This window comes from Ochlerotatus camptorhynchus, unplaced genomic scaffold, assembly GCF_037179485.1.
Source record: "Ochlerotatus camptorhynchus isolate MF236.1 unplaced genomic scaffold, CSIRO-AGI_Acam_v1.1 ptg000036l, whole genome shotgun sequence".
In the NCBI taxonomy this organism is placed as follows: Eukaryota; Metazoa; Arthropoda; class Insecta; order Diptera; family Culicidae; genus Ochlerotatus; species Ochlerotatus camptorhynchus.
The window spans coordinates 996966-1018014 of NW_027040527.1; the positions used below are offsets into that span (position 1 = coordinate 996966).

The 21049-nt window shown below is 39.9% G+C and overlaps 2 protein-coding genes across 3 annotated transcripts in view; both read left to right on the plus strand.

Annotated features, from left to right (window-relative positions):
* The first annotated feature begins 1725 nt into the window (after window positions 1-1725).
* Window positions 1726-21049, plus strand: part of LOC135710524 (DNA-directed RNA polymerase II subunit RPB9) — a 344595-nt gene continuing 325271 nt past the window's right edge. Inside the window, exon 1 of the mRNA XM_065233126.1 lies at window positions 1726-1737. The gene's annotated coding sequence lies outside the window, so the exon portion shown is untranslated. The remainder of the gene's footprint in view (window positions 1738-21049) is intronic.
* The window catches only part of LOC135710287 (uncharacterized), a 47451-nt gene continuing 37818 nt past the window's right edge, over window positions 11417-21049 (plus strand). For both annotated transcript variants that reach the window (XM_065232818.1, XM_065232822.1), the window contains exon 1: window positions 11417-12236. In XM_065232818.1, coding sequence (XP_065088890.1) covers window positions 12158-12236 — 79 coding nt within the window. In that variant the 5' untranslated portion in view covers window positions 11417-12157. The remainder of the gene's footprint in view (window positions 12237-21049) is intronic.

Sequence of the window (21049 nt, forward strand, 5' to 3'; positions counted from 1 at the left end):
GGTAAAATATGCCAGAAAAGTCAAAATCTTGCACGACTCTTTCCGATCTGAATGAAACTTTCAACGATGTATATTATGATTTTTCCACACCTAAACAATATATGCCCCCACAGACATCAAACAACAAATGCTTCATATTATAAAGAAGTCGCCAGAAAACATAGCTTAAAGTAATTGTTTACATTTCTTATCATTCTCGTATACTGTATTGTAAGTGGTAGCACCAAACTTTACAAAATGTTTAAAGACATGAGCTAGAAGCTGGTAGTAGAAATGTTGTGATTCCACATTGAATATAATATTCTTCTTGTACTCATCCTTTGCATAAAACAGTCCGTGCAATCTTCTTGATGTCAAAGGGGGACCTGTTGGGAATTTTATGCACATCTTTGACATTGTACCCAGCGATGCCAGATTTTTTTTCTCTGCAATTCCGTAGACTTATTCAAATCTACGGATTTCTACGGATTTTTTTTTTAGTTCTAAGGTGATATTTTACGTAAAATGATAAATCGATGAAAGAACTTTTGAAAAACTACTAGGGACAGCCCTCTGGGGCTGTACGCAATGGTGACGTCGGACTACGTGCTCTTATATAATAAATATTATTTGTTAACTGTAGCAGGACTTGTGTTTTGTGTAGGAATAGGAATTTGAGCGCGATTCTCTCTGTTTATTCTCTTTAGTATGACTATGCTTACCATGAAAAGATAAGCTTTTGATATGAATTTTAGTTGGGACATGTTCAGAAATTTAACTCTTTTTTCAATTATCTTGGTGGCCCTGAAAAGGGCCGATGGTAGTACAGGCACGAATACCATGATACTGTTGCACCTGTAGTTTTTGGCATACTTTCACTGATTGATTTCCGAGGATCCTTGTTCAGCCATAGCAAGATGTGTGTGTGAGGACTTCCACGGTGCTGAAATTCAATCGTGTCAATCAGCTTGTTGAAGTACACACAGCACGTGACTGGATCATGATTGACCATATTTGCTCTTTGTAGTGCAGTCAATTCCTGGATAGGATCTGTTAAGTCATTTACATTGTGTCCTTCTGTCAATCGATGTAGGAGATTCAACAAATGGGGCCACTTCATCTCATTTGAACTGAGTGTGAGGAACATCGTAGGCTTTCCCAATTGTCGCATCATGGTGAACAAATTTATCTTCCTTTGTTGCCAATACTGTACTGAATTCGGTATTGATTTGAGGAAGGATAGATTTCGCTCAATGCACAGCTCCATGAATAAGGTGGTCCTTAAGGTTGACAACTTGTAATGTTTGCGGTCCCCGTGAACTTAAAAGTGCATTGCAAGCCTACGGAAACTCTAAGACGAAGAACTTTCATTGTCATATACAACAAATGTTGTGGTTTGACCACACGCTTGTCTTGACGACGAGTTTCACTGGATGCCATAATGAAATATGTTAAAGAGCCTGAATTTATAAAGAGACGACATCTTATTCATTTGACAGGTCTTCTGCTCGATTGGAATGACTTTTCCTATGACTTTGACAGATAATCGATTGTTCCAATTTCGACATGTCTCTTTATAATGCAGACTCTTTAAAATATGTCACCCGAACCCCTAGCTTGAATTTCCGTAGATGACCAAAACATATGGCAGAATAGCTATCTCTTCGCCGTGCTCGTTATATACTAATGACAGAGGAACCCTGTTTTGCGCGGGAGCGATCTCCAGGCATTTGTTCTCATTCTAAAGGAGCGTTTCTTGTTGCCCAAGCAGCAATTCTGTCTCATTATCCACGACAATGGTCTCCAGCTCAATTTGAGGGTCCACTGCAGGGGTTTCAAGATCATCTATGGCGATCTGATCAATTCTGATCCCGTAGCAGCGGTACAGTGGTGTCGTAATCTAATAAGAAAGCCACGATTTAACCGTAGTTTCCTTTATGAAGCCGGACAAGTACGATGACTTATGGATTACGTGCTTTTTGAGCAAAAAGAAAATTATCAAATAATCATCATATGACATATGTGATTTCGTTCTAATTCCTTTTTACCACCCTCGCTTCGGTGTCGTGCGCGACAGTCAGTTTGTATTCGTACTCCCATGCTCTACTGTCGTCTCTCTTACACAACACAAACGGTAGAACAACATTCAAGCAAAAATAAAACTATAAAATAACTATCATATGACATGTATGATTTCGTTCTAATTCCTCAATTTGATGATAAATTAAACCATTTCTGATCAGAAATGTTATTACTAAGCCATCGTTGCTTGCTATTTTCAGAATTCACACAAGCACAACATCAGCAGCTCTTATTATGAGAAAAACTAAAATACATACATTCGTGACGGCCTTCGGCAACAGTGTCGTATGACAGAGCCTGTCGTATGACATTTTAGTTTGGTACTGTGATTTGGAAGCTTTTTTTTTGCAAGTGCCGGAAGCAAAGGCAGTTGATTATCATAGAAAATGTGTCGACTACGGTGACCGCTTACAATACTGGTCTCGACACGACTTTTATTCGCCTTCACACGGCACCGTCGAAAATTTTTCTCTTGAAGCAGTACGGTGGCCGCCATGTTTCACGCACTGTCTGACGTTTGCTTACGGGATATTTCATATGAGGGAAGAGCTACAGAGTCGCAGAAAACGGTGTGTAGGCAGGGGTGTATTTTACTTTATGCTTATTTCAGGAAACCCTTCAGAATCAGATTATACTCTACACTGTACACAAACATCATCCTCTGATCGAATGAAACCTCAGACCATTCAAAACAAAATACCGAAATCGCTTTTTCGAATGATAGCTGCAACCGGATGACGGTTGTTTTGAAATCAGATGATTTTCCTCTCGAATACTGGATGAAACTTGTTATGAGAAGGGATAGGGCCTTCAGTTGAAATGCGTAATGCTCTCTGCAGAATGACTGTCATACTAAATGGAAATGCATATGGTATTGGATCAGCCCAATAACGCAAATCATTCAAAACTATGATGTAAATAATTCTATCGAACGTCATTTACTGATCTGAGCTGACAAACGAGGTGGAAGCATATGCATCGCTTTCAGAGATGTTACGAACAAAGGTAAAGGATGAAAACCAATGTGTGGCTAATTCGTGGTGGAGGAGGTTTTCTCCACCACGAAATTTTTCTGTATCCATGATGGAATGGCTTATTATGGCTGTTCAGTATGGAATTGTACATAATCAAATTATAAATCTAATTAAAAGCACTTGCATGTCACACTATTCTTAAATGTTTCTCCTCTGAGTGCCGTTTTATAGCTAGTTTTCAAACGAAAATCATGCTGTATTTGGATGACAGTCATATGGATGTTCATCATCTGACGACAAATTCAACCATAAGAAAATCATCCGAAATTCGAATGCATATTGTTAAAGGGCACGAGAAATGCAATAATCATTCGAAGTTTTGCGGATGTTTTGGTTCAGTGTAGATTGTTAAATTCGATTCTGAAGGGAGACGTACACTGAAGAAAAAAAATCCGTAGAAACTGTACCGAATTCGGTAGATTTTGCCTACGGAACCGTATTTCCGCAAAAATTTGTAAATTCCGTAGATCTCGTATCTTCTTTGTACCGCTACATCTACATTGCGCACATATTTGACAATGTACCGTATGCGTGATAATGTTTGCATCATTGAACAATGTCAAAATTAAAAGAAAATCTAAAAAAAATCGTTTTCGAGTTTTTTTTTATTTATTCAAAGGGGGGATGTTTCTCAGAGTCTTAAACTAAATATATTAATCATCGATCGAGTTTCCACTTGCTGCAATTACGGCCTCCACACGCTTCCGGAATGCACGGCAGGTTCTAATAATGTAGTCTGGATCCATTTCTCTCCAGGCACGGGTCAATGTTTGTCTGAGGCTTGCTGTACTCGGGTGGCGTTTAGAACAGGCCTTGGTCTTTATGACGCGCCATATTGAGTAATCCAGCGGATCGGGGCTGAATGGCGGCCACATTTCCTTCGCCCAGAACGGAAAATGTTCCTGCAACCACTTCTGAGTGCGGTTCGAGGTGTGGCACGAAGCCCCATCTTGTTGAAATACAACATTTGGCTTCGGACCGTACTGTTCTTTGATCCACGGAAAAACATACTTATTTAAAATCCCGATTAAGACCTCCGTGTTGACCTTGTCGCCTTCTGGAATGAACACCGGGTCCATTTTTTTTGCCATCGGAAGCCACTAATCCAGGCACCATAACGCTAGCAGGATGCTTGGTCAGATACACGTTATTGTGCTCGTCGGCCACGTCTTTTACCGGAATATAACTAATATACCGGTCGGTTCTGGAATTTGATACGGGATCGACGGTAAACATGCTCTTGTCGGTGAACAGGATTACCGGATTTTTTCGCTTAAGGAAGTTCAAGATTTTCTTGCATCGTTTGACTCGTAGCTCCCGGATCCGAGTTTTTTTTCCGTGCCTTCGACTTCGCCCCGCAATCTTCCTTTACGATCTTCCGTGCCGTAGAGTCACTGATACCATGTTCCTTTGCCATTTCCCTTATTGAACGCACTGGATTCACCCGAATCTTCCTTTTGATAGCAGCGATAACCCTCGGACGACCTGTGGCCACCTTCGCGGATAGTTGTTCTTTCTTTTCTCGGTCTAAAACCCTTGTACAACATCACATTTAAGATAAGACATAATCAACAATAGTACGCCACAATCAGTCTTGTAAGCGGTCACCGTAGTCGACGCATTTTCTGTGATAATCGACTGCCTTTGCTTCCGACATTTGCTAAACAAGCAATCATAGTACAGTACCACACTAAAATGTCATATGACAGGCTCTGCCATACGACACTATCGCCGAAGACCGTCACGAATGTATGTATTTTAGTTTTTCTCATAATAAGAGCTGCTGATGTTGTGCTTGTGTGAATTTTGAGAATAGCAAGCAATGATGTCCTAGTAATATCATTTCTGATCAGAAATGGTTTAATTTACATCAAATTGAGGAATTAGAACGAAATCACACATGTCATATGATAGTTATTTTATAGTTTTATTTTTGCTTGAATGTTGTTCTACCGTTTGTGTTGTGTAAGAGAGACGACAGTAGAGCATGGGAGTACGAATACAAACTGACTGTCGCGCACGACACCGAAGCGAGGGTAGTAAAAAACGCCCAATACTCGGTTTGCGGCTGCCGCTCTCCATCCTCAGTAATTGAAAGATCGCCTGTTCCACGTGCCGAGTTTCCAATCGCAAGTCCTATTTCGTCACTGGGGTCGTTGCCGTTAGTCTCGGTTCGTATTCCTCTGTTGCTGATTTTCCGTTGCAATGCTTTTTTACGGCTGGCTTGCAGGGCCTGACACCAACCCCCTAACTTTCCGGAGGATCAGGGTGCACAGTTGTGCTTAGAGTCCTTCACTGACACCACTGGCACTCGGACGTAGATCAGCCGTCCCTTAAATGGAGAACAGACACAGTTCCCGGTCGGTACCACGGGGATGTAGGGATAGGAGTTGCTGGGAAGAGGCTAGTTATCTCAATGGGATTTGTATTGCGCATTACCCAGCATTTACCGACCACAGCCTACTACGGTATGAGCTATAGGTTACGTGCATGCAAAGAAATCCAAGGCATTGTACGCACAGGTGAAACGGGAACCTTATTTGTACGATGGTGCAAACATTATCACGCATACGGTAAAACTTGCTTTCTTCAGAAAAGTTGGTTCAAATAACATGTTTTACAACTTTGTGGAATACTGTACATAGCAAAACGATATAGTGATTCTCAGAATTTCGTAATTGGTAGTTTTGTTCCTTATCGCAAAATATTAGAGTCGTATTTTTTTATTTTGTCATTTCCTGGGAAATTCTGAGACTGAGCGAACTTTAGAGAACACAAGCTGTCAATACAGCTATTGATATAATTCGAGATGAAAATGCTCTATGGCATAATGGAAATTGGTCTCCCACTTAGCGTTCCGAAAAATGATGCGCTCGTCAAGTGGGAGCCTACCCAAGTAAACATCAAGCCCGCTAATGCAACAAGTGCAATACAATGCTGATATAAAGCAAAAACGACTATAAACAGGCAAAGTGGTTACTTGAGTATTGATGAGAGAATAATTCGTTGCTACATTAAGAACACGGGTCCGAAACCTTACGATACCCAAGTAACCACCAAGCCCGCTAATTGCCCGTTAATCCCATTTTTTGAAATATATAGGGTGGCTGGTGAAAATTTTCCCGATATAATTCAGCAAAAAACGGAAGTGTACAATGATCCCATTTCATTAATAAAATGTGTTCCCCTTCGCATCAGTCGACATTTTGTTCATTCGACCTTTTGTACCATCAACCTTTTGCCCTTATTACCTTCTGACATTCAACGTTTTATCATTCGACCATTTGTCATACAATTATCTTGAACATTTTCTACCAATTTCCCTTAACATCAGGACGAATCAAAATTACCAAATCTTCCAGTAAAACAAAACCCTGAAGATCTAAGAAGTATGCTGTACTTCTAAATCCCAGCACTTCTATGAAGTTTTACGAAGATTCTGTCAAAAATTCCTATGAAGTTTGCTGCACTTCTACAAAGTCCTCTGATCTTTTAAGAACTTCGTTCATTATGTGCGAAGATTAAATTATGTTGAGTAAACTTCTATACAACTATATCTAGTTATATAAAGGTGATGTACAATGTTACAGAAATTGTGTGTAGCTTGGACCCTGAAGTTCTATAAACTTTTCTGAATTTCTACGGAATCTAGTTTAAGTCCAGTGTATTTTAACGAAGTACGTACGAAATACGTGTTAACTTGTATAACGTATTTCTCATTACGTTATTTTTTCCTTTTAATTCTACTACTATTTTATCACTTTCACTTGCACAAATTCATTAAAAATAAACTTTAACAGATACGAATTTCGTTTACTACTTGCAAACTTCTTCAGTGTTTAGTCAAGTAGTTAACGAAGTGCGCATCTGTTATAGTTTTTTTTAATGATAGTGAAGGTAAAAACTGAAAATAAATTTTTGAAAGATAAAATGATACAATAGTAGTTGAATGAGCAAGAGCATGAGCATGAGTGACCGCCCACGGTTGCTACTCTGTTATTGCCAGACCAGCTGTAATTACACAGAGAAACAATAGACGATGCTTGGGACTAGCAATCATCCTCAGTGTGTAAAAACTGGTGATCTCTAATTAGGCAATACCGGCGCCAGCCGCGCCTGAACGCAGGTCAAGAAAGGAATGGGTAGGAATGTGTTGACGTGACACTCACTTTGATGGAAGCCGAGGAGTCCTCTGCTTTTCCACGAGGAATCACAGGGATGGGTTAGCAGCAGGGTTCGTTTTGGTAAACGATAAGCTGAATTGATGTCCTAATGATCGTATAACGCGAAGGAGCTTGGGATTGAACCCACGGTCTGTTGCTCAGTAAGCAAGAACGTTTGCCACTAGGCAGACGAGTTCCTTTTTAATCATTGACGAATCTTGAATGTGGATGGGCTTGAGATTAGATTCATGATGTTCTGCTCAGTAAGCAAAAACGGTTGCTCTAAGGCCACCGAGCCTCTCATATCACATTATAGTGATACTCAAGTTTTTATAACTATTCAAACCCGGCACCGACGACAACGAAAAGTTTTACAAAATACACGATAAACAAGCGATATTTTAATATTTTTAATATGAAAGGATCTGGGACCGCGTTTTTCTCCTCAGTAAGCAAGCCACTGCAACCGACGATCTTTGAAATCCTAAAACTAAAAGCTACGAAAGAGTACTTAGGCCTTCATTAAGATCCACTTTCACGCGACGTTCAATGTTCCGATTTTCTCTTTACGCATGGTTCAGACAATCATAACAAGCTATGACCGACGTGACGATTGTTTAAGACCTGGTTAAACAAGCTATTCAAATGAAATTACGTTCTCGAATTTCACTTGGAATGTGATTAACAACAGAAATACGCGATAATTCATATTTTCAGCGGTTGATGTTTAATTTTAAATATACTAACGGTACTGCCTACGACTACGACGGCGATTACGACAGCGACTGCGACGGCGCCTACGACAACGACAACAGAGAATTTGTAACTTAACATTTGTCTAGGATAAACACCTGGCACGCCCGGCACCTCCACTGGTTCTTCATGTCCGCTATCTGTCACTGTTTGCAAAATAACTAATAGCAATTACCTTTGTTGTGATACTTCCTGTATTGCCATGGTGATCTGGGAGGAGGTTCGCATCTAGTGCGTTCACGGCCACCAACTACCGCCCGTCCAGACTTGGGCATATCCAGCGAGACATCCTTCAGCTAACTCACAATCACCGACACTCAATCGATACAATAGTAGTAGAATTAAAAGGAAAAAAAAAACAACTATTCTACTAAAAAGCTCATCAATCAATTAAGGCTGTTTAACGGTCCCAATTCTACGAAAATTTCCCGAATGTTTAAAAAGCATCCTGAATTTCTTCCAAATTCTCTGAAGCTCTATGAATTTCCCCAAGGTTGTTTTAAATTTTCTGATTTTTTAAGATGATTCCTGAACATCTGCAAAGTTGCTAAAGTCTTGAAAAGTCTATTTTTTGAATGCGTTAATTTATCCAGGCTCATTTGCTGCAGCTTTGCGGAGTCGAAATTCATTGTTTATGTCACAAAATTACTTAAAACTAACGTTATTAAAGCGGGGCCGATTACTCGCGGCTATCTTGAGGTTAGGGGTAATAAATTGTTACAAATTGATGGCAGGGTAAGGATTGAGGACACAAGGTTTGGAGAGCAATGCGCTCTTGATCTCGAACTAAGCGACATACTGTTGAAAAATACAAACATGGGTGTACTCCGATGGGCAGCTAACAACTTAGGAGAACACAAGATGACACTAACTTCTAAATCCTCATATCTATCCGTTTTAAAAACACATAATCTCTAACGGGTATCGCGGGTTGTTTTTCTCGGGCCTTGAGGGATGTGTATAACTTTGATCTGGCAACTTGGTGTAAGGTATATGACCAAATAACATGCTTGATATATTGAAAAGTCTAATGAAGTTAATGAGAAATCCCCGATCTTCAAATTATTTTTTTCTAAAGTTCGCTAAGTTCAACAATGTTTGATGATGTTCTACAAAGTTCTATGAACTTCTACCAAATTAGCTGAAGTTCTACAACATTCCCTGAAGTTCTATAGAGTGCACTAAGCTTCAACAAAGTTTGCTGAACTTCTATAAAATTTCCTGCACTTCTGCTTAATGTTTCCAGGACTTCTATGCAGTTCAATGAATGTCTATGAGTTTTTCAAAAATTCTACGTTGATTCATAAAAATCTATGAAGTTCCTTGAAATTCATCAACGGTCCCTTTACTTTAAAGAAGTTCTCCGAGCTTCTAAGGAGTTCTTTGAAGTCAAATGATGTTTCCTTAACTGTTATGAACTGCCCTTGACTTCTAGGTCCTGGCACTTCTGGAAAGATTCAGCTTTATAAATCTGAAGTATTGATTACCTTCAAGCCCGAATTTTTTTTAATGTAAGAGGACATCTCGTCAATTTGTTTAAGATCGTTTTTGAATATACCTGGCATCCTTGGGCTGAATTACTCCCACAAAATGTTAGAGAAAACAGGTATAATAATTAGAATTTGTTGCGATATGTCTGTCTCTTTTACATAATCAAAAATCCTAAGTACATCTCTGATTAGGTATACCCAACAAAGATTGGCATTATACTGACATTCAATAAAAAAAAAATGGATTTTTAATATCAATTCTAGGGGATTAAACAAAAATGAAATAGCTTCAACAGTTGAATCCTTTAAATTTGTCGAACCTCTTAACGGAATCCCTATATGAAGAGCTTTGACCGGGTAGGTTTATTTCCTTTAAATTCCGTTATAATTTCTTATATTATGACAGATACGCGTATTTCGTCTACTACTTGCAGACTTCATCAGTGCCAAGTTGTGGTGTTGAGTACTTGGCACTGATGAAGTCTGCAAGTAGTAGACGAAATACGCGAATCTTTCAAAAGATAAGCAATTCTAACGGATTTTAAACGAAATGAACCAACCCACTCAAAGCTTTTCATTCAAAAGTTGGATTTTTCAATTTCAAGAAACTTTCCCGAAGTCACCACGGACTTAAATTAAAATTTTCCACTCCAAACTCAAACAACCACATTTTTTCGGTTCTTGACCACTACACAGGTGTCCAGGATGTGAATTTAGTAAGATTCAAGTTCTAGTGCATTTATCTTAAGTTTTAAAGGTGTAGTATCTTCTGTAAACTTTTTCAGCTTAAAAAGCTCCTTCATTTGACCGTTTTTTTTAATTAGGATGGTCATAAAATTATTGTTTTAGGAAGATTATCTTTTTATTTTTGAAAATAAAAGCTCATGTTCCTTACCAACATTGTAGCTGAGTCGATTTCAATTTGCACTTCTTAATGCTGTATTTAAACTTAAAAGATCGTTTATTGCCGTTATCAAACCAAAATAAATCAAAGTGAAAACCAAATGACCGGATAATTGATGCTTGGGTATATACCTAAATCTAACGATTTAAGAACAAACCATGTCTTCTTCTTATTTTATCACATTTCAAGCTTATTGCTTATTGCATGCTCTCAACTTAGTGTTCTAGGTGCACGTCCACAGTTATGAAGTGAGAGCTTTCGATGCCTGTACTATGTTTGCATTAGTTTAATTTTGTGGCAAGTACAACCATAGGGAAGTCGAGAAATTTTCCAACCTAAAAAATTCCTAGGCTGAACCGGGAACCGCACCCAGCCACCTCCAGCATGGTCTTGCTTTGTAGCTGCGCCTTTACCAACTGAGCAAAGGAAGGCCCCAAGGAACAATTTATTCCACCTAACACGGCTTCTGGACCACTGTGCAGTGTGATTAGAAACGTCAATTCCGCAAATAGTCCATATGGAAAGCAGGGTTCGATCAGAATTTCTTAATAAAAAAATAATCTATGTTTTTCAAAAGCATTTGTTTCCGTTGAACAACCATGTTCCAATTGAGAGTGTACTTCTCTGATGAATTCCACCATTTAGCAGCACTGAACGCACTCACTCGCTCCCTGAACACAAGCACACAAGTTGGCCTCGAGACCTAACCATAAAATACGTAACAATCACCCACCTTGAACGACACCATACCTCCCAAAGGCAGCCGTTCCACTCAACCCAACAACCCATCGTTTATGTTTACGACCATCTGCACTCTAACTTCGTTTCGTTGCATCATTTATGCTACGAACATATCACTCTCTCCCAACTCGGATGGGCGTCTATCCGACGATAACAGCGCTAGTAGTAGTGATGAAGGTCTACAATCTGAGAGAAAAACATATTTGTTTCGCCGTCAACTCAACTGAAAACTCGACTCTGCTGGATGTATGCTTTTTTGTTGCTCTCGGAACGTCGTACCGTTCGTATCGGATGGACGGCTAGATAGATAGATAGATAGATAGATAGTTAGCACTACAGACTGGCTGCCCCTCGGACTGGGCGGGCAGCGAGAATAAGATTACAACGACCAAAAGGTAGAAAGTTGGCTGTGTTCTAGTTCTGATTCTGAATCTCCGAGTTTAGCGAGGCTGTCCGTGTAGGTGTACGTGTGTGCAGAGACATAAATAGCTGTGTGGTTCTGGAGAAAATAAAGAACTCCAAAACGGATAGGAGCTGTCCGATTGAGGTAGAACTTTCGAAATGTGAAAATATTTAGTTTCGACTGAAGCGCGAGTCAGACCAGGAACCAAAAGTGCTGAAACATGAGTTAAAAGTTGCAAATGAGCGCACCCGGGGCGAACACAAAGGTTTTCACGTTTTATTGTTGTCGCCGTGGCTCCAGCAGGGCAGAACGTAATAAAAGCTACGACAGCAGAAATAATTCGTGTGTGGTGTGTTGTACGTAGATCGAAATGAGTTTCCGTGGAAAATTTAATTGAAAATTGAAATTTCGCGCAGAGATAGAGGGGTGAGCTAGGGAGGAAGAGGGGGCCTAGCCTAAAGTTTGGCCTGCCCGAATCGTGTGGCCAATAAAGCTCCAGCTGCGAGAGAAAGTGAAAAGAAGTGCATTTTTTTTCTGTTCGCTGGTGCATTGTGAGTGAGGCGAGGTAATTTAAAGGAGATCTGCCTGCAAACTTTTATGCGTGAAAAATGGCTCACTTCTCCATCTCGGAAATGCCGGACATGAAAGTGACGGATACGTTCCCGAAGAGCGGCCGTGTCACCGAAGGTTAGTAGGACACATAGGTTGTTGTTTTTGTACTTTGTTTGCTTACGATGAGTTCACTCCCAGTATTAAATTTCACGTGCTACCCATGAAACGTTCATATAAGGAAACGGACAGGCAAACACGTTGCAGTCGACTCGATTGCGATAAGGAATTACATTCATATTTATATTTTCATGTGCCATCCGCGAGTTGTGATATGGGTCAAATTAACTGCGTCCGAGAGGCACCAATTGCTCTGCTATGAGGTTTGTAGTGAGAGCGAAGCAAAAGATTTAATTGCATATTCGTCGTCTCAAAAATCTCATTTTTGTCCCAAATCTTTGCTGTTCTGCGGTGCTCAACTGGCAAACAATCCATCGAACGACGCTTCAATTTCCCCGGTCGTTCTCACCACTGGAGCGGCAAATTGTCTTCAATTAAAGAAGCAACATGAATTGAATTGAATTAAGCTCGCGTATTTGCGATCGGCGTTACGACTAACGACGAAAATAAAATACATCAAGAAATGATGCATACAAACTGAAACTGAAAGACAACTTGGAGCATCTGCCCTTGCCTTGCTCGCTCGGTCTTAAGTTTTGCCACGCGGTAAAACTACATTGGAGCACAACTATCAGGTCACGCAAAATGTATACACATACAAAGTTGGCTTGTGCAGGTTTCTTCGTCTTAATTATCGCTGCGCCTTTAACTGATCGGGTGGAGTCAGCAGAGCGCACAGAGGGTGCAATTATCTGCCTGTAAGACTCTGTTAGACTAGGAAGATGGTATTGGATGCAGAGAAGGAACTATGCATGATGGCGTTGAGTGCTCGACAATTTCTACTGCTACAGATATTATGAATTAAATATACCGTACCATTTGCCACGCTACTTTTCCAAAAAATAAATTGATTATTTTCGGCATTGGCGTAGCTGATAGCAGTACCTAAGGTGCCTCAGAGAATGAGATGGACCACCCTTCCCCCTGGAATAAGACCAGCAAAATGTCTTGCTGTTGGACTTCACACTTTGTAGGATCTTCAAAATTTGAAATCTTCAAAAACAATGTAATGAGGGTTTGCTATGAACTTGGCAAACCCTTTAAATGACGCCTCTGTTGACATCAGGACTGTGGAGATGGAGTCGGAGTCATGAAATCGGATGCATTTTTGAGCAAAAGGAGTCGGAGTCGGTGTCTTGCTTGAGCTTGAGCTTGAGCTTGATTGACCGCCCACGGTTGCTAATTACACAGAGAACCAATAGACGATGCTTGGGACTAGCAATCATCATCAATGTTTAAAAACTGGTGATCTTAAATTAGGCAATACCAGCGCCGGCCGCGCCCGAACACAGGTCAAAAAAGGAATGGGAAGGATTGTGTTGACATGACACTCGCTTTGATGGAAGCCGAGAACACCTCTGCACTTCCACGAGGAATCACTGGCATGTTGGATAAGAGGGTTGGGTTTGCAGCAGGGTTCGTTTTGGTAAACGATAAGCTGAATTGATGTCCTAACGATCATATAACGCGAAGGAGCTTGGGACTAAACTCACGGTCTTCTGCTCAGTAAGCAAAAACGCTTGCCACAAGGGAGACGAGCAGCTTCTTAATCACCGAGTTGCTGTTATTACCATGTAGTCATATTATCAAATAAAACGATTGACGAATCTTGAATGTGGATAGGCCTGAGATTAGACTCATGATGTTCTGCTCAGTAAGCAAAAACGGTTGCTCTAAGGCCACCGAGCCCCTCATATCACATAATACCGTTGCTCAAATTGTTGTATCCATTCAAACCCGGAACCAACGACAACAACGAGTTTCGCAAAATACACGATACACAAGCGATTTTACCATAAATCTCTTTGATATGTAAGGACCTGGGACCGCGTTTTTCTGTTCAGTAAGCAGGCCACTGTAACCGACGATCTTTCAAATCCAAAAACTAACAACTACGAAAAATTACTTAGGCCTTCATTAAGTTCCACTTTCACGCGACGTTCAATGACAGGGTCCTATCCAGGATTACATCTGAACAATCCAAATCTGGCCAACGCCCACCCTAAACCTAAACCTGTTCTAATCCACCTGAAATGACTAACGAATGGAAGACTTTGACTACCCAGCCATGCAATAGTTTCATTCCGTGCCTTATGGCAACTTGATGATTCTATTGCGCTCATCTTCTGGCACCATCCAGGGGAGACTTGGTCCTGGTACCCAATGCTTAACTTATCTCCATTCCACTCTGCTACTCGCAATTTCTTGTGATATAGTGGGCGGAATATTATTATTTGAGACAATTCAATGCAGACGTCTTTCCAAATTTGGCAGATCGACAGGTAATCGGTGAGTTACCACGATAGTTGCTATTCAACAACTCGACAACGTCCCATCGTCAACGAATGAGAATTTCCTTGTACCTTATAGCACGATGCTAGGAGGCAAACTGGAAGAATCGATGAGCTACCTCTCCCCCCAAAAGGAGTCGGAGTCGGTGTCGGAAAAAAAGTACCGACTCAGATTCCGTCTCCGACTGTTATGAAACATGATTTTAAACATGAGCGTTCCAAAAGTTGGAACACTTACAATTGTTTGGCTCATGGTCAATTTGATTGAATTTGAATGAGTATCATTTAAACTAACATCAACCTGCAAGAGAGAGAAGTCGTACCTGCAGCCAATCGAACTGTCACATAAGTGCAGCCAATCAAGCAGAAGACAAGCTCTCAAAACTTATCTTAAGTGTTTGCAGTTTTCATGAAGCTTGTTGTACAACCATGGATTGTATTGAACGTTCTAAAAATGTTTAAGCTTGCGTGAACTACTAGACTTATGTGAAAACCTCAATAATTTTCTTAACATCTCTAAAGTTCTCTGAAAATCTGAGAACTTCTTGATAATTCCCGCTAATTTAGTGAAACTAATGGACTGAACTCCCCTGAAATTCCCTTTTGTTTTTGAGCTTTACTAAACTTTTTTGAGATGCTCCCGAAATGTCCATAAAAGTTCCTGAAGTTCTCGGATCGGAAGTTCTATAGACTTTTATGAAGTTCTCGAAAAGTTTCTGTAGGTCTCTGTACTTCTATGAAGTTTTTGAAGATATTCTGAAATTTCAGGAACTTCTCTTAGCTTCCGCAGCGAAATAATCAAAATAGTTCTATGATTTTCACTGAAGTTCTCAAGATTTGTCTGAAGTTCAAATTATTGAAACTAATTCATAACTTCTTCAATAGTCTAGAGTTTCCTGATGTTTCCAAAACTGCCCAAAATTTTTCTCAATTTCCTTAAAATTCTGTAGACTGCCCTGAATATCTTTGTATTTTTTTTAATGAACCCACCATTTTACTGAAATTGATTTAATTGTTCAACAATTTTCCTTAAATTTTATAAAGTTTATAAACGCTCACGGAACTTTGCCTTAAATCACTAATTTTCCCTGAAAAGCATGGACATCCCAGAAGTTTTCTATGCTTACCTTAACTTCTCTTAAATGATCAAATGCTCCGCTAAATTTTCTGATATATATCTATAATTCCCTCAAGCTTCTAAAGTTTTTGGATCAATCATAGAATATCCTATAATTCTAAGAAACTCCTTGTAAGTCACTGCAAATTTCCTTAAGTTAATGTGATTTTTCTGATGTTATCTGATCGTCCTCGAAGTACTCGCAACTTCACTGAATATAATGAATCAATCTAAAAATAAATAATTTTCTTAGAAGTTCTCTGGAATTTCTTGAGAATTATCGGTGCTTGCTAAAAGTTCTCGACTTTTTTATTAATGGAACCTCGTTGATGTCCTCTAATCAACTTAGCTAAATTTTCGAATTTTCGTACATCTTGAAATTTCGATTAAATAACACCACTGAAATACTCTCACATTTTCCGGATGTTCCTATCATTTTTATTGCGTTGCAGAAATTTTCTCTGAGCAATCCGAAGTTTCCGGAAATTACAGTTTCTGCAATTTCCTTGACATTTTTAGAACTGCCCTTTAATTCTCTGATCGGTCTTGATGTTCTCGGAGCTTCTCTCAACTCTAACGAAGATCTCAGTTCTGCTTTAAAATAAATGGAATTCTCGTAAACACCGTTAAACATCTCTGGAATTCTCTGGATTTCTGTGAAGTTCCTGAAATATTTTTGAAGTTTTCATAAATTTTCTGAAGGTCTCTGTAATGAATCTTTCGGAACAAAAAACGGCGCCGGTGTTGTAGTGGTAAGCGTGATTACCTCTCACCCCAGCAGGCTTGGGTTCAATACCAGTCGGCGCCGCCGGGATGTTCTGAGGCATAACATCTCTGATCACGCCTTCCTTCGGATGGGAAGTAAAGGGTCCAGGTGTGGGAGCTGCCTTCCTGGCACGTCGGTAGCATTGGTGCTCAGCACGGAAAACAAGATCGACGGAAAAAACAAACCAAAGGAAAAAAAAAAAAGAATCTTTCGGAACATCTTGAGGGTTCTCGATTTTATTTCAGGACATCATGGGACCATCGTGAATTTGTTTAAACTCACCCTTAATTTTTTTTTAAAGTTTCGGGGACTTCCCCTTAAAATCTCTGGAATTTCCCAAAGATCTCTAGAACTAGCTTTTCTGATATCAATAGAACTTCATTAAAGTTTCCACATTTTTGTTAGTACGAAACGTCAAGGCATTAAAAATGTTGTGATCTTAGACTTACTAAAATTAAGTAAGTGTTCAACTTCAACATTTAATAGATTTAATAGTAAAGCAGTTTCTTTAAAACTGATTGTCATGTCTTAAGAAAGTTTGCGATAAAAAATATTTTTAAAACATTTCATAAATAGCATTCTTATTATAAACCTGGAAATTATCCGCCAAAGTTATGGAAAAACCTGGAAAACTCAGGGAACTTGATTTAGCCAAATGGGTGGACACCCTGTAGAAAGAGAAGAACGATTAAACGTAAAAAAAAGCTCTATACAAGGTCGTCAACTTTGAATTGTTCAAAAAATAGGACAAAATGGGAAGAATGATCAATCTTGAAATAAATTCATGTTTAAAAAAGTTTAATATAGTGACTTATCACAAGAAAAAGTGACTTTAGTGACCTGGCCTTAAAAAAGAGACTTTTTAGTGACTGACTTGAAAAAAGTAACCAAGTCACTAAAAAGTGACTCGCTACCAGCCCTGGAAGGGGCATAACTGAGTACGCTTTTCCATTTCCATTGACTTGCATTCGCGAATACTTTAGGCAAGGAAAAAAACATACCATTTACGCCAAATTGTCGATCAAATGCATTGTTTACAAAACCTGATACGTCCTTTGAAAAAGTAATCGAGAATTCTTCCTTCTATGGCCCCTGTACATAAGGCGCCTAGACCCTGAGTGATGCCTCATAGCTTCGTCCAGCTCGACTGTCTGGCAGAGCAAGTAGAAGCGATTTGACAGACGTGATGAAGATTTCCGTTACTCTTCCACTCTCTCTACCCCCCCCCCCCCCTCTATCCCTTTCTGCTGCTCTTCCTTTCCCTCCGAAATATTTGGCAGTAACTGATTGATGAATTTACGTCACAGTCGACCAGCAGATGGAAATGATGTGAAAAATGATAATGACGTGTTGCTACCTGTCAAATCGTATGGAAGATTTTTTAATACATCATCAGTTTTATAATTGCAAATCTGAAAACTAGGTGTCGCATGGCCAGTTTTACCTTTGCTTAAATTCATCACGAGTGGAAGTGATTTGGCAGACCCTTTTGTAGAAGAAAATTTCGGCTGCTCTTCCTCTTCCACTATTCTAACGTAACCTGTTTTCTCCGAGCTCCGATCAGATCGATTGTGCGGCTTCGGCTTGTGTCGTTGGCGATCAACTATCTGATGGTTGTGTTAGGGGTGAGCACCTTGCGGTCGTAGAAAATGTATGGGAAATTTGATTATTTTCATATTTCTTCATTGTTAACTATTTAAATATTTATCAATTATAATGTGTGACATACCACACAAATTTTATAACACTGGTGAATCGATCGATATACAAATCATCATAATCCTTTGATTATTGGCCAAGTTATTAGCATTTAGAGTCTAAATAGTTTTCATTGCATTTCCCTGAATTAAAATTTTTGTCAAGCTTCTGCATTCATTTTCCATCAGATGTCACTACTGTTGCTGGCGGTGACATCTATCGGAAACCACACTTATTCTGTTTTGCGTTAATTGTTCACAGAGGACACTGCAGTGCAAAACACGTCTGGTACCTCTATATATGCATTAAGAATAATATTCGAAGTCCTTCCTTTTTTACACATTCTGCACACAAAATACTCATTCCTTACAGAATTACCCGCCTATTTTCATGAATGGGGCGGGGCAGAAAGTATATTTTGTGCAGAATATGTAAAAAAGGAGGGACTTCGAATGTTAATCTAAATGCATATATAGAGGTACCAGACATGTTTTGTAGTGACAGGTACTCTATTTTGTAATCTGTGAAAGGGAACTCACAAATCGAGTGTCATCAAAATCATGGCATGTTAAGAGATTGAGGTCGGGAGAGTGAATTTTCTCTCTCTAATTTGATTTTTTTTTGCTTTCTGGGGACTGGTAGTAAAGCAGCTAAAAATGTATGTATGTAATGTAGAGGTACCAGATATGTTTTGTAGTGACAGGTACTCTATTTTGTAATCTGTGAAAAGGGAATCATTTACATGGCACGTTGAGAGATTGAGCTCGCGAGAGAGAATTTTCTCTCTCAAATTTGAATTTTTTTTTTGGCTCTCTGGGGACTGGTAGTAAAGCAGGTAAAACTGTGTTGGGAAAATTCATTTTTATTTAATTGTAGCTTGTTTAACAATAATTTATGGGGAAAAAACTCAACGACAAAGTTCCTGACTAATTTATTTAGGTTGTCGTTCTTTTTTTTTTTTACTGATTATTCCTACTTCTCTCAAATTCTACATGGGGATTTTTATCACTTCCTACCAGCGGAACAGCGCCATCTCTGTGCAAAATGACCGGACGATATGATTAATTTTTCATAAAAAAAAACATTTGAAAAATGTACAAATGATAATTTTATCTCTGTTTTCATGAAATAAACGTTTTTCCCAAACCCAGTCGTCACAATCGAGTACCACTTGGTTCCACATCGTTCTGCTTGAACCTGATAAGATATAATACAGCGCTGCTGTCGTGCCTCTGGAAGATGACCAAAATTTTGAAAAATAAGTCGAGACCGATCCCTCCGCTTTCCTCTGTTGACCAGAACTTGGACCCATCCCTACTCATAACGCCAGTTGAAAAGGCCAATGCTCTTGGCCAACATTTGGTGATTTCACATAATCCTGACCAAACCATGGTGAGCTCCCATGGGCCTGCCGTACTGAAGGCAATGTCTAGAGTCGTTGACACCCCCGTTGTAGTGCATGATGATAGTAAAATATCGGCTGATGAGGTGATAGCAGCTGTTAGAAGCTCTAAAAACATGAAGGCCGCGGGTATGGATGGTGTAGTCAACCTCGAGTTGAAAAACTTGAGTATCGATTTCTTTAACCATCTTACCGTTATCTTCAACAAATGTTTGGAGCTTGGCTTCTTCCCTTAATGCTTGGAGCTAGCCAAAGTGATTCCAATACACAAGCCTGGTTTAGATCCTACCAGTGTCAAAAGCTATCGCCCCATCAGCCTCTTGTCCTCCATATCGAAGCTATTCGAAAAGTTGATACTCAGCCGGTTGCTGGTGTTTTCAAATGATAATAACATCTTTCTCATAGAGCAATTTGGGGTTAGGAAAGGTCACTCTACCAACCACCAACTCGCGCGGGCTACTAACATCATCAAGCGGAACAAGTCCGTTTCCAATACATCTGCCATGGCATTGTTGGACGTTGAGGAGGCGTGCGACAATGTCTGACATGATGGCCTAGTGTACAAACTGCATCGATGATCATCAAAAACTACGTTGATGCAGGGGTCTCTCATGGTAGCCTGCTTGGGTCTATCCTATTCAACATCTACACGTCAAACGTTCCTCCCCTTCCGGGTGGTGGTATCCTGTCAATGTTCGTAGATGACACCTCCATCATCTATAAGGGTCGAGTGATCCGTGCTCTGGCGAGTAAACTACAATCAGGCCTGGATGTTCTGTCCGACTATTTCAAGAGCTGGAAGACTTTTTCCAAACCATTTCACAAACCATTCTGTTTCCACACTTGAATTCGCCTCGGCTTGTTCCGCCTGCCAACGTCATGGTCCATCTTGATACCACTCCCATTGAATGGTCGAGTGAAGAAGTCTACCTTGGTCTCTCCCTCGATAGCAAATTGCTATTCCGATTCCATGTGGAAAAGACATCCACCAAGTGTAACATCTTGATCAGGTCGGTCTACCCTCTGATAAACAGGAGGTCCACCCTGTCCCTCAAAAACAAGCTTGCTGCCAGATCATTCTACCGGATATTGAGTATGGTATGCCAATCTGGGAGAGTTGTGCTAAGGGCCACCACCTAAAGCTTCAGAGGATCCAAAACAAGATCCTCAGAATGATCCTTAACAGTCCACCGCGAACTTGGCCGGTCTTCAAACACTCGAGGAGCGAAAGACTTCCACGCTGGAAAGGTTCAGAGTCGCCTGTCTGCGATCAAAGTACCAGATCATTCGTAATTTGGCAACCTAGTTCAAGTAGTTGGGTAGGTTATCAAATTTTTAAATTCAAACGAAAACAAGCCCTTAAAAGGGTATCCTGTAAATTAGCACTAAACGCAATCATCACATTAAAGGGTGTCCACGATGAAATTGCCACACACAAAATTGATTCGCAAAATTCGAGTTTTCATCCGATTGCCATCAAATTTTCAGGGATTGAGA